General features: G+C 44.5%; 1 protein-coding gene and 1 non-coding gene across 2 annotated transcripts in view; both read right to left on the bottom strand.

The window, feature by feature from the left end:
- Window positions 1–2241, bottom strand: part of SH3TC2 (SH3 domain and tetratricopeptide repeats 2) — a 77850-nt gene extending 75609 nt beyond the window's left edge. Inside the window, exon 1 of the mRNA XM_004042785.5 lies at window positions 1982–2241. Coding sequence (XP_004042833.3) covers window positions 1982–2033 — 52 coding nt within the window. The 5' untranslated portion in view covers window positions 2034–2241. The remainder of the gene's footprint in view (window positions 1–1981) is intronic.
- On the bottom strand, window positions 1316–1426 carry MIR584 (microRNA mir-584). Its single transcript, NR_106340.1, has one exon. It is a non-coding gene; the product is annotated as a microRNA mir-584 (primary transcript).
- Window positions 2242–15673: the final 13432 nt, after the last annotated feature.

Here is a 15673-nt window from a genome sequence, read left to right on the forward strand (position 1 = left end):
CAGATCGACTGGACTCGGACCTACAACACCAATATCAACCTCGCTAGGGAAAGGCTCTGACACATACAGGGAATAATATGGGGGAATGGCATGAAAAGTCTTGAGGGAGATACATAGCAGGCTAACTCTTGGTGAAAAGGTGAATGCGGGGTGCCAGCCAGTAATCAATGGCAAAAAGAAGGTGAAAGAATAAAGTAATTGAATGATAGTGTTATTATGATTTTGACCTTTTTCAATATTTTGTTTGTTTGTTTGTTTGTTTTCAGCTGCATAACTCTGTTCTACAGGAAATCTTTGGCTGAAGGACGATGTCAACTAGAAGCAGAGCCGCTCTAGGTAGGGATGAGGGAACATGAGCAGAGCTCTCTGAGGCACCTCTACACAGCAGTTTACAACCCTGAAATTGTATATATGACTAAATGGAGGCCCAGAGAGAGCGCGAGTTATACTGGGGTCATCAAAATGGAATTAACAATGGTTAATTTTATTGTGCTCAACTAACTGTGCACCAGACTGTTTCACCATTTCACATGTAGACTTAATCTCCACCACAGCTCTATGAAGAAGACATAATCATGTCATAAAAGCTACAGATAAGGAAACTGAAACACAGAGAAGTTAAATAAGTTGTCGAGGCAAGTAAAAGAACCAAGATAAAATCCAGACACTTTGGCCTCAAAGACCAAGTGAGTAGCCAAGATGACACCTGCATAACTAGAGCTAGAGGAAGTCAGATCTAGAACCCCGATCTCCGACCAGTGGTCCTGCATGTCTCCCTCCATGCTGTTTCTGCTCTCATGGGGCACAATGACAATAGGACTTAGGGGGAGGGACTGAAAAGTGTTTACATCTGAGAAATCTGGAGAAGCAAAATTGTTCATAGCTAAAGTCGTGCCTTTTGTGCCAAGGGCATCATTTGGGGGGACACTCCCTGCTGTAGGTGCCAAGGTGCCTAGATCAAGACTTCAAGCACAGGAAGCAGAATATGGTTGTTTTGGGTTCACTTTAATGTCCTCAAGTGCCTTCTACAAGCCCAAGTCATAAGACTAAAGAAGAAAGTTGTCTGTCAGAGAGTAGAAAGCCCTCAGCTAGGGGATGCTCCTTAGCTCCTTCTCTCAGGAACCATGGTGGAGCTCCAGGAAGACACAGAGTTCTAACAAGGGTTAGGAATGATTCCTTGGAGCAATGTTCCCCTATCTCCCAAGCAAGCCTCCCCCCACCAATCTAACCCTACATTTCCCCAAAGCCACCACTCATCCTGATAAACACCACACAAGAGAACACAGGGCCCTACCTTGATTCTCCTCTGAAAAAAAGCAAGAAGGTTGCTTCAGGGAGACCAACCAGCCTGGTTGGCCTGGAACTGACATATCCCAGCAAATTCCTCAGTCCCAGGCAAACCATAATGGCTGGTCACCCTAAGTCACTCTCCCATGAGTTGACAATTTCTTAGAGCAACAACTCTCCATTGCCTCAACTTGATGCACACACTCACACATGCACTCACACACAAATCACTCTGTAATAGGTGGAGGCAGGAAACTGCCTGTTTTTCTCCAGTAACAGCAACCCTGACAAAAATAGGCTTGAATGACTAAGGCCAAGTTTATGGCCACCCATAGGCCACAGAGGAACTCACTGCCTGAACTTTCTTCCTGTCCTGGGGGATCTCGGGAAGAAAGGAAGGAAGGGCTTAGTCACACCCTGGGAGTGGCAGCCAGGAGCAGTGCTGCTCAGCTCCTAACAGAGTAAACTCAAAGCCTCTTTCTTCAGGAAAAAATAGATGCTTCCAGGCTTTGCTCCCTTTTTACAGAGCCAGCATGACAAACACTTACCCAGGGAGGAAGGAGAGGCAGCCAGAAAGCACAATCATCTCCCCATCTTTGGGAGAAAAGTTTCTCCAACCCAGCAGGTCCCTGAGCCTCCACTGGACCATCCACTTTGGCCAAGCCACAGGCCAAGGGCCCCCTGGGAAACTCACCTGGGCCCCGGGTCAGACTCCGCTCCCTGGGGATGCAGAAGCAGCCACCCATGTGTGTACCATCCTACCCTGGCCGAGGCCCTTGGGAACACAGGCCAGAAGAGTGCTGCAAGGGACAGCCTCCCAACGGTGTCCCTCCTCCCGCCTCCTCCCTGGCACACGAGGGACCAAGGCCTGCTCAATGCACAATGCAGCCTTTGATATCCCGGCTACAGCAGGAGGCCCAGGGAGGGTGGGAGGGGCAGCCCAGCCCAGCCTGCAGGCCCACAGCTCCTGCACTGTCAGGCCTGGGGAACAGGGCTCCTCCCTGCCTCTCAGCAGATCGCTTCATGCCTATCAGCCTGCAGCACATTCCTCGCATTCTAGGATTGAGATACACAGTTTGGTTCTTGTGGGGGCAGCCAGGGTGGGGGAGGAGGGCAGAGAACATCCCAGAGATCAAGACTGCTCTTCTTGCTCCCTCCCAGACTGACTTGGCCCACACTGACTGGCCTGCCACCCCTTTACAGTGATCTCCACCCAGTCTCTCTCTGCAAAGGCCTCCCTTGGCTCTCTGATAAAGTTGGAGCTGTGGGTGCAGCATTTAACTTGGACCTCGCAGCATCAATGAGCCAGCTCCTCACTGGGGAACATGCAAACCCCCAGCTGCTGGTGTGCAGGAAAAGAATCCAGGAGATCACCTGATGAAGCCCAGCATTTTACAGGTGAGGGGATGGAGAACCAAGTACATCAAAGGATGGGGAGAGGTTGGTCAATAGGTAAAAGGTTAGAGTTACACAGGAGTAGTAAGTTCTAGTGTTCTATTGCACAGTAGGGGGACTATAGTTAATAACGTATTGTATATTTCAACATAGAAGAGAGGATTTTGAATGTTCTCACCACAAAAAAACAATAGTGTTTGAGATGATGGATATGATAATTACCTTGATTTGTTCATTACACAATACATAGATATATTGAAACATCACATTCTAGCCCATAAATGTGTAGAATTATTATGTGTCAATTAAAAATAAAACTGAAAGAAAAAATACAGCAAGTCTACAGGTATGCAAGCAAAACTGGTCCCACAAGACTAACCTCTTTCCTGTTTCAGATAGGCAGTGGAGCAGGGGAATCCAGTTGACACTGTCGCTAAATTTCAGAAAACCTCCCATGAGATCTTGCAAAGGAGATGGAGAAAATATGGCTGAATGCCAGCAAGGTAGGACGGAAGCATGACTGCTCTAACAACCAAGCTCAAAGAGCACTGCTCACCCAATGTTTCCTTCATGACTAGAGCAAAGTGGTGAAAGGACCCTGGTGAGAGGCCCAAAGAACAGGAGGTGTGAGCCAAGAGAAGGTCCTGCCAGGCCTATGTTGCAGGCTATTTGGAGGCTGAACTTGAGGTCAGTATCACCAGCATTTTAAGGACGGCAGTGGCCTGATCAAGTTTATATTCTGAGAGGAGCACTCGGGTGACCAGGTGAAGAATGGCCTAGGGGTCAGTCCCACCAGAGATCAGGAGTATCCACCTCACACACCAGCCCAGCCCCAGACGACAGGGTCTTGAGCCTGTCTCTGAAGCACTGCTCCCGTCTCCATCCTGACTCATCCTGAGACACAGTTACTGAATGTTTACTGTGGGCCAGGCTCTCACTGTACATTATTCTATTCAAATCCCATAACAGCCCCATAATGTAGGCATCATTTCTACATTGTAAGTGAGGAAACAGATAAAGAGGAGTGTATAACTTGTCCAACTCCCTCCCTTCTCCCACCATTTATGAATGTCAGAGTCAAGACTGAGCAAGGTCTAGTTGATTCCACAGCCCAGAAGGATCACGTTTCTGATACATGGGATACATTGTGGGTTCTCCCATGACTACTAGGACACACAATGAGAAAGGCCTAGGAAGGACTGAAACCTCTGGAGCCAGCTAACCATTTACACAAAGCCCAGGAGATGAGAGCTGGGGCGGGGAGTAGAGTGCAGGAGGGATGGGGTCTCTCTGATCACATTGCCACCGGGGAGGATGTTTTCTCTGTGCAGGTCTATTTAAAGTATCTACTTCCCATACGTTTCTCATGTGTTTCCCTTACTGAAGTACAGTGTTTTTGAATATGAATTCGAATGTTTTCTTGGGCCCACAATGAAAGGACAAGAGTTTCTTTAGAAAACAGCCACTTAAAACTGGGATGTACTTGAAAATCAGGCAGTGACAAGAAGCCCCATGCTCTAACTTACACACGCTGACAGATGCGCAGACTTATCATTGCTCCTTGGCTGGTCTGCACACCACTCTTACACAGGTACAACAACAATCAGACTATAAATGATCAAAATCAACTATTGAAAGGATCCCAGGCCATCTGTCAGAGATGACACCCTAGGCAGTTGGCTAACACACACATTGCGGCAGGTCTTAAATGAATAGTCCATTCTGGATAAAATCATTGCTTCCCTTGAGATGCAAGAAACTGTGCTGTTCTGCTCCTGGGTAGCCTGATGAATTGATTAGAGCAAAGAGATTTCCAGCAGGAGCAAAGGCCCTGAAGTAGGAACTTGCTTAGCATGTTAAAGGAAGTGTGGCTGAAGGCTAGTGAGGTAGGTGAGGGCACAGAGATGAAGTCAGAGAAAGCAGCAGGAGACCAAACAGTGTAGGGCCTTAGAGGTCATCTAAGGACTCCAGTTTTTACTCTGAATGAGGTAAGAGCCAATGGAGGACACTAAAAAGAAGAGTAACATGCATGACTTACGGTTTTAAAGGGTCAACCTGGCTCATAGGCTATAGATGGAACTCCAGATATGCAGCAATTGTAACATCCAGCAGAGAGATGATAATGTCTTGAACCAAAGTGCTATTGGTAGAGGTGATGAAAAGGGTTTAGGTATTAGACATATTTTGAAATAAGGGTGTATTAGTCAAGGTACTCCAGAGAAACAGGACCAATAAAAGTTGAGAAAGAAAGAGAAAAAAAAAAATTAACGAATTGGCTCCTGTGAGGGTTGGCAAATCTGAAATCCATAGGGTAGGCCAGCAGTCTGGAGACTCAAGTAAGAGTTGCTATTGCAGTCTTTAGTCAAAATTCCACAGAGCAGCAGACTAGAGACTCACATAAGTTTCCCATGTTGCAGTCAAGAATTCTTGAGAAGAATTTCTTCTTTTTCAGGAAACTTCAGTCTTCAGTCTTAAGGCCTTCAACTGATTGGAAGGCCCCCAGTCAGCTAGTGGGAAGACCCATGCACATTAGAGAGGGTAATCTGCTTTGTTCACTGTCTACTGATGTCAATGTTAATTATCTTTAAAAAAAAAAATACCTTCAACATCTATTTTGTTCTTTGGTCAAACAACTGGGCACCATAACCTAGCCAAGAGAACACATGAAATTAACCATCACAGAGACCCATGAGGATGTGTTGATACATTGAATGTACGAGAGGAAAAAAAAAATCTACTTTAGAGTAGTTCTGATTTTTTCTATCTGAACAACTGAAATAATTTAATATTTATTGAAATGTTAAATGCTAGGAGAAAAGAAGCTTTGTGAATTGAAACCAGGAGTTTGGTTTTGTATATGTAATATTTAATAGTCCTTTAGTATATCCAAGCAAATGTAGACAAAGCAATCTGGAGTTCATGGAGAAGTTAAAAGCTGAAGGTAAGTATTTGGGAGTTGTCACTGTGTAGAGGGTATGTAAAGTTAGAAGACCAAGCAAGACCTCTTAAGGCAGAAAGTGGAGGATAGAATACAGAGGATATATCAATAATGAGCCCTACAAGCACATTAATTTTTATATGAATAAGAAAGGAGTAGAAACCAGCAAAAGCGATAAAGAGTGGCCAGTGAGACGATATGCACCAAGAGCATAAGGTGGTACAGAATTCAAGAGAAGAAAGTGTTTCAAGAGCAGAAGGTGATTAACTATGTCAAATGCTGCTAATAAGTAAGATGTGCACAGAGAATTTACCACTGGACATCTTGATGGAGCAGTGGAGATAAAAGCTAGATTGAGAAAGCTTCAAGAGTATACGGTAAAAAAAAAAAAAAAAAGTGGAGCTCCAACCCACCTTCAACTCACCACCATCACCATCATTGCTATCATTATGGAATACCTGTTGTTCCCTTAATATTTGTTTGGTGTTCAGGGGTTACAAGCTCATATGGCTACAAGAGCCACGCAGCTGATAGAAATGAGTGAACTGGCCAGGAGATAAGTGGCAGCTGATCCCACTGTAATTGCCTGATGGATTCTTTCTGCCTGCTGCACAGACAAAACCAGTTCACTGAGACTGGTATTGCAGCAAAGAAAACCTTTCATTAATGTAAGGCCAGCCATGCAGAACAACCAGGGTTATCACTCCAGTCAATCTCCCTGAAGACTCAGAGTTTAGGGTTTTTCAAGGATAGTTTGGTGGGCAGGCAGGGAGGGGTTCGGTGCTGCTGATTGGTTGGGGGTGCAATCATAGGAATGTGGAAAATAGTCCTCATGCACTGAGTTTGTTTCTAGATGGGAAACACAGGACAGGTGAAGTCATGAGTAATGAGTCTGGGTGGGCTCGGTCAGTTGCCAGAATGTAAAAGTCTGAAAGACATCTCAAAAGACCAATTTTAGGTTCTACAATAGTGGTGTTACCTACAGAAGCAATTGGGGAAGTCACAAATCTTGTGACCTCTGACCACATGACTCCTGAACAATAAGGGATTATAGAAACTATATCTACATTTTAGCAGAATTCAGGTCCCTCCCATAATCTTAATCTTATGGCTTTTCATTAGCCTTACAAAGGCAGTTTCAGCCCCCAAACAACAAGGGAATTCGTTTTAGGGAGGGACTGTTATCATCCTTGCTTCAAAGTTAGACTACAAAGTAAATTCCTCCCATGGTTAGCTTGGCCTATACCTAGGGATGAGCAAAGACAGCCAGCCTGTGAGGCTAGAAGCAAGATGAAATCAGTCACATTAAACTCCTCTCACTGTCATAATCTTTGCAAAAGAAGTTTCACTGGTGTCAAGATTGGGGCAACAACAGGGAGAGGTGTACCTGTGGGGCATGGAGGGCACTACTCTGTCTAAGAAGAAGCCCCTGCTAGGCTTTGGGCATTGAGGAACATGGTGCAAGACAGGCCTGTGCAACCACACACTCTCTTTTGTCATGGAAACCAAAAATCCAGATTTGTAAGTGAAGCTTCCTAACGTTTAAATGTTTATAAGCTATAGGAGGCTAAGGCAGGAGAATTACTTGAGGCTAGGAGTCCAAGACCAGCCTGGGCAACATATAAATACCCTATCTCTAAGAAAATGCTAAAAATAAATAAATAAATATTTATAAATTATTTCAAAAAATCTTTCAAAGCACTATGTGGTCCAATACCTCAGGACTGACAAACTTGCCTGCAGACCAAATCCAACCCAAGAGCCACCCACCAGTATGCCATTTCAGACATAAAATTGAACTTTTTTCTTAGAAAAATTGTAATCTAGTTGGAGCAATCATAACTTAGGTACTATAATTCCAGGGAAAAACTGAAAAGATCCCATTATCAGTTGAATTGTGTCCCCCTGAAAAAGATAGGTTGAAGTCCTCACCCTCTGAATCTGACTTTATTCAGAAATAGGCTTGTTGTAGATATAATTAAGACGAGGTTATACTAGAGGAGGGTAGGTCCCTAATCCAATATGATCTTATAAAAATGTCCTTATAAAAAAACAACCTGTGGGCCAGGCGTGGTAGCTCATGCCTGTAATCCCAGCACTTTGGGAGGCCAAGGCAGGTGGATCACAAGATCAGGGGATCGAGACCATCCTGGCTAACATGGCGAAACCCTGCCTCTACTAAAAATACAAAAAAAATTAGCCGGGCATGGTGGCCTGTAGTCCCAGCTATGCGGGAGGCTGAGGCAGGAGAATGGCGTGAACCCGGGAGGCAGAGCTTGCAGCAAGCCGAGATCACGCCACGGCAATCCAGCCTCCGTGACAGAGCAAGACTCCATCTCAAAAAAAAAACAAAAAAAAAAACCTGTGAATAGACAAGGACACACAAGGAGCGCTCCATGTGACAATGAAGGCAGAGATTGGAGTTACGTAGCCACAAACGAAAGAATACCAAGCATTGCCTGCAAACCACCAGAAACTAGAAAAAGACAAGGAAAGATTCCCCCTACAGGTTTCAGGGGGAGTACAGCCATGCTGATGCCTTGATTTTGGACTTCTAGTTTCCAGAACTGTAAGACAATCCATTTCTATTGTTTCAACCCAGTTTGTGGTACTTTGTTAGAGTAGTCCTAGGAAACTAATACAGATCCCATAAGAGACAAGAATATGTCATTTCTCAACAAATATTTATTGAGCACCTTCTACACCTAGGCATTTATCTAAGTCTAGAGGATAATCAGCAAGTAAAAAAGACAACATATCGCCCTCATGTAGCTTTCACATTCTAGTGAAAGGAGGAAGGCAAGAAACATAATAAATAAGTAAATTATACAGTGTGTTAGATGGTGGAAAGTGTTATGGAAAAAAAAAGGGTCTGCCACAGTAGAGGGGCTGCAGTTTTCAGAAGGGCAGAGAGACAGAAGTCATCACTGAGAAAACGACAACTGAGCAAAGACCAAAAGGACATGAGGGAAGGATCCAGGGGCAGCCAGGGGAAAAGCATGCCAGGAAAAGGGAAGAGCCAGTGCAAAGGCCCTGGGGCAGAAGCGTGCCCAGCATGACAGAGGAAGGGCAGAAGAGAGTGTGACTTGAACATGGTGAGAAAGAGGTAGGAAGCAGACACCTTCAAGGTCATAATTAAAGAAAGAATGAAGAAAGAGCTTCATTACAAAAGTGTAGGCAGGCTTAAGGCAAACCAGCAAGTATGATGACGCACTCCAGGGCTAGAAATAAAAAGAAACCATAACATCCTTAGGCCTGAAGGCACAAAAGGAGAGGTAGCTAGTGGAATCTAGCCATAGCTGGCTGCAGCCAGGGCCCAGGGCCAGGGGCTGTGTCTTTGATAGAGAAACATAGTTATGGCCTAGCCAAGGTCATGAATGGAAAAGGGCCAGCAGAGTAAATACTCCATCTTCTCACCTTCCATCTTCCCATGACTGAATATAATTGGAAGCCAAAGATTGAGAGAGCTTTGTGGAGGAAGCCCGTAGAGGCCAGCCTCCTGGGGGCACAGCACAGGGTAGAGAAGAGTGCAGAGTGGATTCCAAAGGATGACTGAAGATTCGGCAGCACAGGGAGATTAGCAGGAGATGAAGTCAGAGAGGTAACAGGGGCCTGGGTATGTAGAGCTTGCTAGATCATTTTAAGGATGGTGGCTTTCATCTGAGTGAAATGGCAACCATTGGAGAATTTTCGGTGGAAGAGTGATATGACTTATGATTTGAAAGAATCACTCCAGCTGCTGTGTTGAGAATAGACAGGGTGGAAAGGACAAGAGTGAAGCAAGAAGACTGGCAAGAGGCTATTGCAGTAATGCAAGCAAAAGTATGGCTGGACCGGGGGTTGGCCTAAAGGAAAACAAAACTGAGGCAAACTTAATATAAGTAGAGTTTATTTGAGCCAAGTTTGAGGACTGCAACCCAGAATTATAGATTCAAGTTGCCCTGAATATGAGCTTGGATTAGCCACAATTACAGGTGGGTTTTTAAAGGAAAAGAAGAAGCAGTTCCTAAGTTATTTACCAATAATTTACATTAAAATAACATAAGCTATTGATTGGCTATACATTGTTATTAAATTCCAGGAAAATGAAGATTATGAGTGAGGCAGCTAGTCAGGAAAAAAATGCCTTTAATAATGGACCCACGGTATGGGTGCAGGAGACATTACTGAAGTCCCATATTCATGACTCTGAGCCTGATAAATTTTGCATACCTCGCACAGCTCAGATTGTTCTGAGCTATTTTTCTTTTCTTAAAAATAATGTTAAACTAAATTTGGCCTAAGGACGCCTCCATATTTGATTTTTTATGTTACAAACTATAACCTAATTTAGTACATAAACTAACTGAAACTAACTTGGGTGTATACTTTTGTAACAAAAGCTGAGTCTCAGCCCATCACAGCAGCAGAGCTTCAGTCAATTAAAGGTGGCCAACTGATCAAACTATGATCAAATAAGGCAAATACTGAGCTGTAACCAATCAAGCAGCCTCTGTACCTCACTTCTGTTTTCTGTCTGTAAATGCTGCCTGCTCAAGTTGCAGCCTGGAGCTCTCTGAAACTGTTCTTGTTCTGGTGGGGGTGGGGCAAGGGTGGGGGTGCCCAATTTGTGAATCATTTGCTCAATTCAATGCTCTTAAGTTTAATTTTTCTAAAGTTTTTTTCTTTTAACAGTAGAAGCAGTGGAGGTGATGAGAAGTGGTGAGATTCTGGTTTATTTTGTAGGTTGAGGCAGAATTAACTGTTGCATGAGATGTGGGGTATGAGAGAAGGCCTGAGTACCTAGAAGGATTGGGGATGCCATGAACTGACAGAGGTTGTGTAATAGTGTGATATAATAAGAAATACATGGTGGGCATGGTGGCTCAAGCCTGTAATCCCAGCACCTTGGCCACCACTGCAGGACCATTGCTTGAGTTCAGGAGTTTGAGACCAACCTGGACAATATAGTGAGACTTCATCTCAAAAAAAAAAAAAAAAAAAAAAAAAGAAGAAGAGGAAATACATATTTGGTCTCTGCCCCTGGTTCTTGAGACAGAGCTCCTAAAACTTTTATGATTCCCTAAGTGACAAGATCACCTGATGCAGAGCTCCTAAATCCCTTGGAATTTCCTGGAGGACAGGAGCATCTTTTGTTCTAAAGGTCACTCTTGGTGGACTCCTCAATAGCCTCATGATGGGGGCTGGTAGCCAGGGGAATCAACCATGTGATTACAGTAGAACTTTCAAACCCCACTGACCTGACCTCTGGGGAAGAGAGGGGGTACTAAAGATGAGCTAATCACCAATGGTCAATGATTTAATCAGTCATGCTACATAATGAAGCCTCTATAAAACCCCAAAAGGACAGGGTTCAGAGAGCTTCCTGGTTGATGAATCAGTAGAGGTGCTGGGAGGGTGGCACACCTGGAGAGGGCATGGCACTCTGTGCCCCTTCCCATATACCTTACATTATGCCTCTCTTCCATCTGGCGTTCATCCACATCCTTTTGTAATATCCTTTATAATAAATGGGTAAATGTAAGTCAAGTGTTAGTCTGAGTTCTGTGAGATGCTCTAACAAATTAATCAAACACAAAGAAAGGATCATGGGAACCCTTGATTTATAGCTAGCTGGTCAGAAGTACAGATCACAACCAGGGACTTGTGACTGACACCTGAAGTGGAGGGCAATTTTGTGGGACTGGGCTCTTAAACCGTGGGATCTGACACTATCTTCAGGTAGATGGTGTCATAACTGAACTGAATTATAGGACACCCAGTTGGTGTCTGCTGGAGAATTGCTTGGTATGTGAGGAAAAAAACAGACACATTTTGGTGAGAAGCAATAAAATACTCTATATGCTGTGTTGAGTGTTGTATCATGTGTCCCAGTAGGAATAACAGCTTGTTTTTCCTATTGTTACAATTGGCACTGGATCTATCTCATATGGGGGTCAGGAGGAGGCCTGCCAGGAGAGCAGGCTTGGCTGAGTGGGTAGGTGAGGCGGAACTGTTCACAAGTCTGGTATTTAGGGGAAAGGTCTCTATGGAAAATACAAACTTGGGAACCATTAGCATATAGATATATATTCGATATGAAAATGAAGTTAGCACTTCTCAACAGGAAAAACAAAGTGTTTTGGAGGAGGTGGCATGTGATTGGGGACCTTGAAGGATGGGATTTTCATAGTCAGAAATAGGTGGGAAGACAATCCCAGATTAAGAAAGAGCCATTATCAATGCTAGGATTCGCATTGAGGCTAGTTTAGGGAACACTTTTTCAGTTTGAATGAGCAGAGGACTGATTTTGGAGGGAGCCAGTGGCAGAAATATGAGCAGAATATTAGCCTTGTAACTTGCTGTACACTCATGCATCTATCTACGAATTCATCAGACACCACTGGTTACCTTAAAAGCTGTGTTTGTTGTGGACATTAACAACAACAATCATAAATGCATATTGAGCCCTTATCATGTGCTCATGTGAAAATTCCTCGCTTAATATTCACCCCCAACTAAAAATAAGGAAAGTAAGAGTCTGAGTGATTTTCTCCAGTTCTGTCTGCCGGCCGGATTGGAACAAAGGCAGTGTGACCCCAGAGCCTTCGCCTTACCACTCAGCTCTACTTCCTTGTCAGAAACACCAAACCAGGCATCTGTGGTGGTGGGGCCTGGCAGCCACCAGAAATATAGACTACTAAGTCTTGGGCAAGGCTTCCTCCTGACTTTCTTCTGTATGAGATGTGAAACCTGCCCTCTCCAGGGGTCAGCTGAGGAACCAGCAGTGGTAGCTCCAGGAAAGAAGGTAGGGCTGCTGACCAGGGCTTAGGTCACCAAGCTGCTGACTCTGACTCACCTGGGAAAGCTGACTGGCTTTTAAAGCATCCATTCCCCATTTTGTGTCTCCTATGGGCAAACCTGAGGTCAAGGGCAGAAAACCAAAGCATCACCCTGGAAGGTTAGCACCAAAAGTGCCCTTGAACAGTAATGTGTCTATTCCTCTACTCCTTATCTCCTCCAAACCCATTTAAGACCATAGAGGCTATGTTCCTTGTCCTACATTGTCTTGGAAGGTTTGTGACAAATCCTATACTAGAGCTCAAATATGAGGACTTTCATGTTCAGTGTGCTTCCACAAAAGATGCTAACATGAATTAGTTCCTGGTTTGAAAGGAATAGTATCAACAACAAAAAGGGCGTCCACTCAGAGACCCCATCTGAAGGTCACCAACATCAAAGACCAAAGGTAGATAAATTCACGAAGATGGGGAGAAACCAGCTCAAAAAACCTGAAAGTTCCAAAAACCAGAATGCCTCTTCTACTCCAAAAGTTCACAACTCCTCACCAGCAAGGGAACAAAACTGGACAGAGAATGAGTTTGACGAATTGACAGAAGTAGGCTTCAGAAGGTGGGTAATAACAAACTCCTCCGAGCTAAAGGAGCATGCTCTAACCCAATGCAAGGAAGCTAGCAACCTTGAAAAAAGGTTAGACAAAATGCTAACTAGAATAACCAGTTTAGAGAAGAATATAAATGACCTGATGCAGCTGAAAAACACATGAATTAGTTCCTGTTTTAAAATTAGGTTTCCTGGTGAGCAGGCTGGAATAGAATCAAGTGTGTGTGTGTGCATGCATGTGTGTGTGTGTGTGTGTGTATCTGTGTGTGTGCCAAGTTCATGATACAAGCCCAGGACTGACACTCCCTACCACTCCCAGGGAAAGGAATTTCTCCTCAGTTCAGCTTGTCTTTCAGGAAAATTTAGATTTTAAGCATCTGACCCAGTAAATGGGACAGGAAAGAGGAACCCTGCCATCCAGTGAGTCCTGCTCAGGTGTCTTTCCTGGAGAAACACTCACACCTGTGTAGCAAGAGGCATGTGCAAGAAAGCCAACAGCAGCATCACAAGAAATAGTGAGGAGTGGAAGGAACTCAAATGCCCATCAATACAGGAGTGATTATCCAGCAGTTAAAATGAACGAAGTGGGTCTTTACAGAGTCAAGGAAAGATCCCTAAGACATTATTACACAAGGAAGAAGGAGAAGAAAAGAAAGTTGGCAATACAATGCATACAATATGATCCCATTTGTGAAAAAGAAAGAACATCCCAACCATATGTGTGTATGTAGAAAGTAGATCCTCTTGCCTGATAATTTCAATGGATTTAATTCCACAATTGTGCACCGAGTGCCCTCTTTGTGCTGGCCTTGTAATCCATAAGGAAATCATCTAGCAGGGAGCAGCGTAGGCAACATCCCTGCCCTCTAGTAGCTGGATAAGGGAGGGGTAAATCATGCCTGAGCCAGCAGAGCATACCTGAGCCCCCAGAGCCGTAACCAACCCCATACCTCACCCCTCAGAATCAGAGTGTCAGCCCAGGAGAGTAGCCACAACCCCAGCATTCAAGCCCATGTGTCACCAAGCCCCTTGGGGATCCAGAGACGGTCTCACCAGAGCAGCTGCACCTCTGGTGCCTGAGCAGATGTGGTGCCCTACCCCCTAGGGAAACAGAGTCTTGGCTGTTCTATTTCACCCTACCCTTTGGGCTATGCAACTGCAGAGCTCCATCTTCTTGGATCTGAACCAGCCCTCTGGAGTCTGAGCTGCTGAGGTGTTGCACCTCCCCAAGGTGTTGAGCTATCATTACCCTGCTCCCCACCTCCTAGAGCCCAAGCCACAACTGTGCACCTCCATTCTAGGAATTCTCTGCCACTGCACCTGGACTTACACACCCTGGGCCACTGTTGTGTTCCACCTCTGCAGGGTCCAGAGACACCATGATGTGCTACTTCCTCTCCTGATGCCTGAGTTGCCACTGTACCCTATCAGCTCTAGGCCCAAGTTTCTGGAACACTCCTTCCTCCCCAGAGCCATACCAGTGCTGTGCCCTGACCCCCAGCATCAGAGTCACAGCTACATACCTGACCCCTGGGCCCAAGCTACTGGGGAGTGGCTCAGAGTAACAGTCCTCTGTTTAGTGCAAGAGCTTCATCCACTTGTCACAGAGACTGAACACCCACCTTACAGGTTCTACAACAGTACAACAAGACATTGAAGCCAGGACCCAAACTCCACAGCTACTCCAAGCAGCTGTAGTCTGGAACACAGAACCACTGTGGCTGCCTGTGGCCTGTGTCAGACCCAACACCAAGAGGGATCCCCTCAGCTACTTCTTCCCACTGTGGGGAAAAAAAAAAAAAAGAGGACCCCCCCCCTGCAAAGACTTTTCCACTGAGAGCTCTAACAACCGACCCTGCCACCACTGCTGCTACAAACTCTTGGAGCCTCAGCCACTGATTCAGCTGCAGTTATCAATGATGTCAATCACAACTGAAAAAAACCTCATGGAGACTGCTCTACTGTACCCACCTGGAACCAGAGCCAACACACGACCAACCTAGGACTCATATGCCAGTAAAAATCTTTCCCTATGAAAGCTACTCTAAAATCGGAGATGACTATTTCATCAGAGGCACAGACATCAACACAGGGACACAAGAAGCATAGAAAAGTAAGAAAATATGACATGATCAAAGGAACATAATTCTCCATTAACTGACCCTAAAGAAATTAAACTTCACAAATTTCCCAAAAAGTAATCAAAACAATGATCTTAAGAAAACTCAGTGAGATACAATAGAATACAGACAGAAAATTCAATGAAATCAGGAGAACAACTCATGATCTGACTGACAAATTCAACAAAAAGATAGATATAATTTAAAAAGAACCAAACAGAAATCTTGGAGCTGAAGAATTCAATGTATGAAATAAAAAAAAAAAATACAGTTGAGAACTTCAACTGAATAGATCAAGCAGAAGAAAACGTCTCTGAACTTAAAGATAAGCCTCTTGAGAGAAGAATCAAATAGACACAATAAAAAATGATAAATGGGATATCACCACCGATCCCACAGAAATACAAACTACCATCAGAGAATGCTATAAACACCTCTACGCAAATAAACTAGAAAATCTAGAAGAAATGGATAAATTCCTCGACACATACACCCTCCCAAGACTAAACCAGGAAGAAGTCGAATCTCTGAATAGACCAATAACAGGCTC

This window comes from Gorilla gorilla, chromosome 4 (assembly GCF_029281585.2).
Source record: "Gorilla gorilla gorilla isolate KB3781 chromosome 4, NHGRI_mGorGor1-v2.1_pri, whole genome shotgun sequence".
Taxonomy (NCBI): Eukaryota; Metazoa; Chordata; class Mammalia; order Primates; family Hominidae; genus Gorilla; species Gorilla gorilla.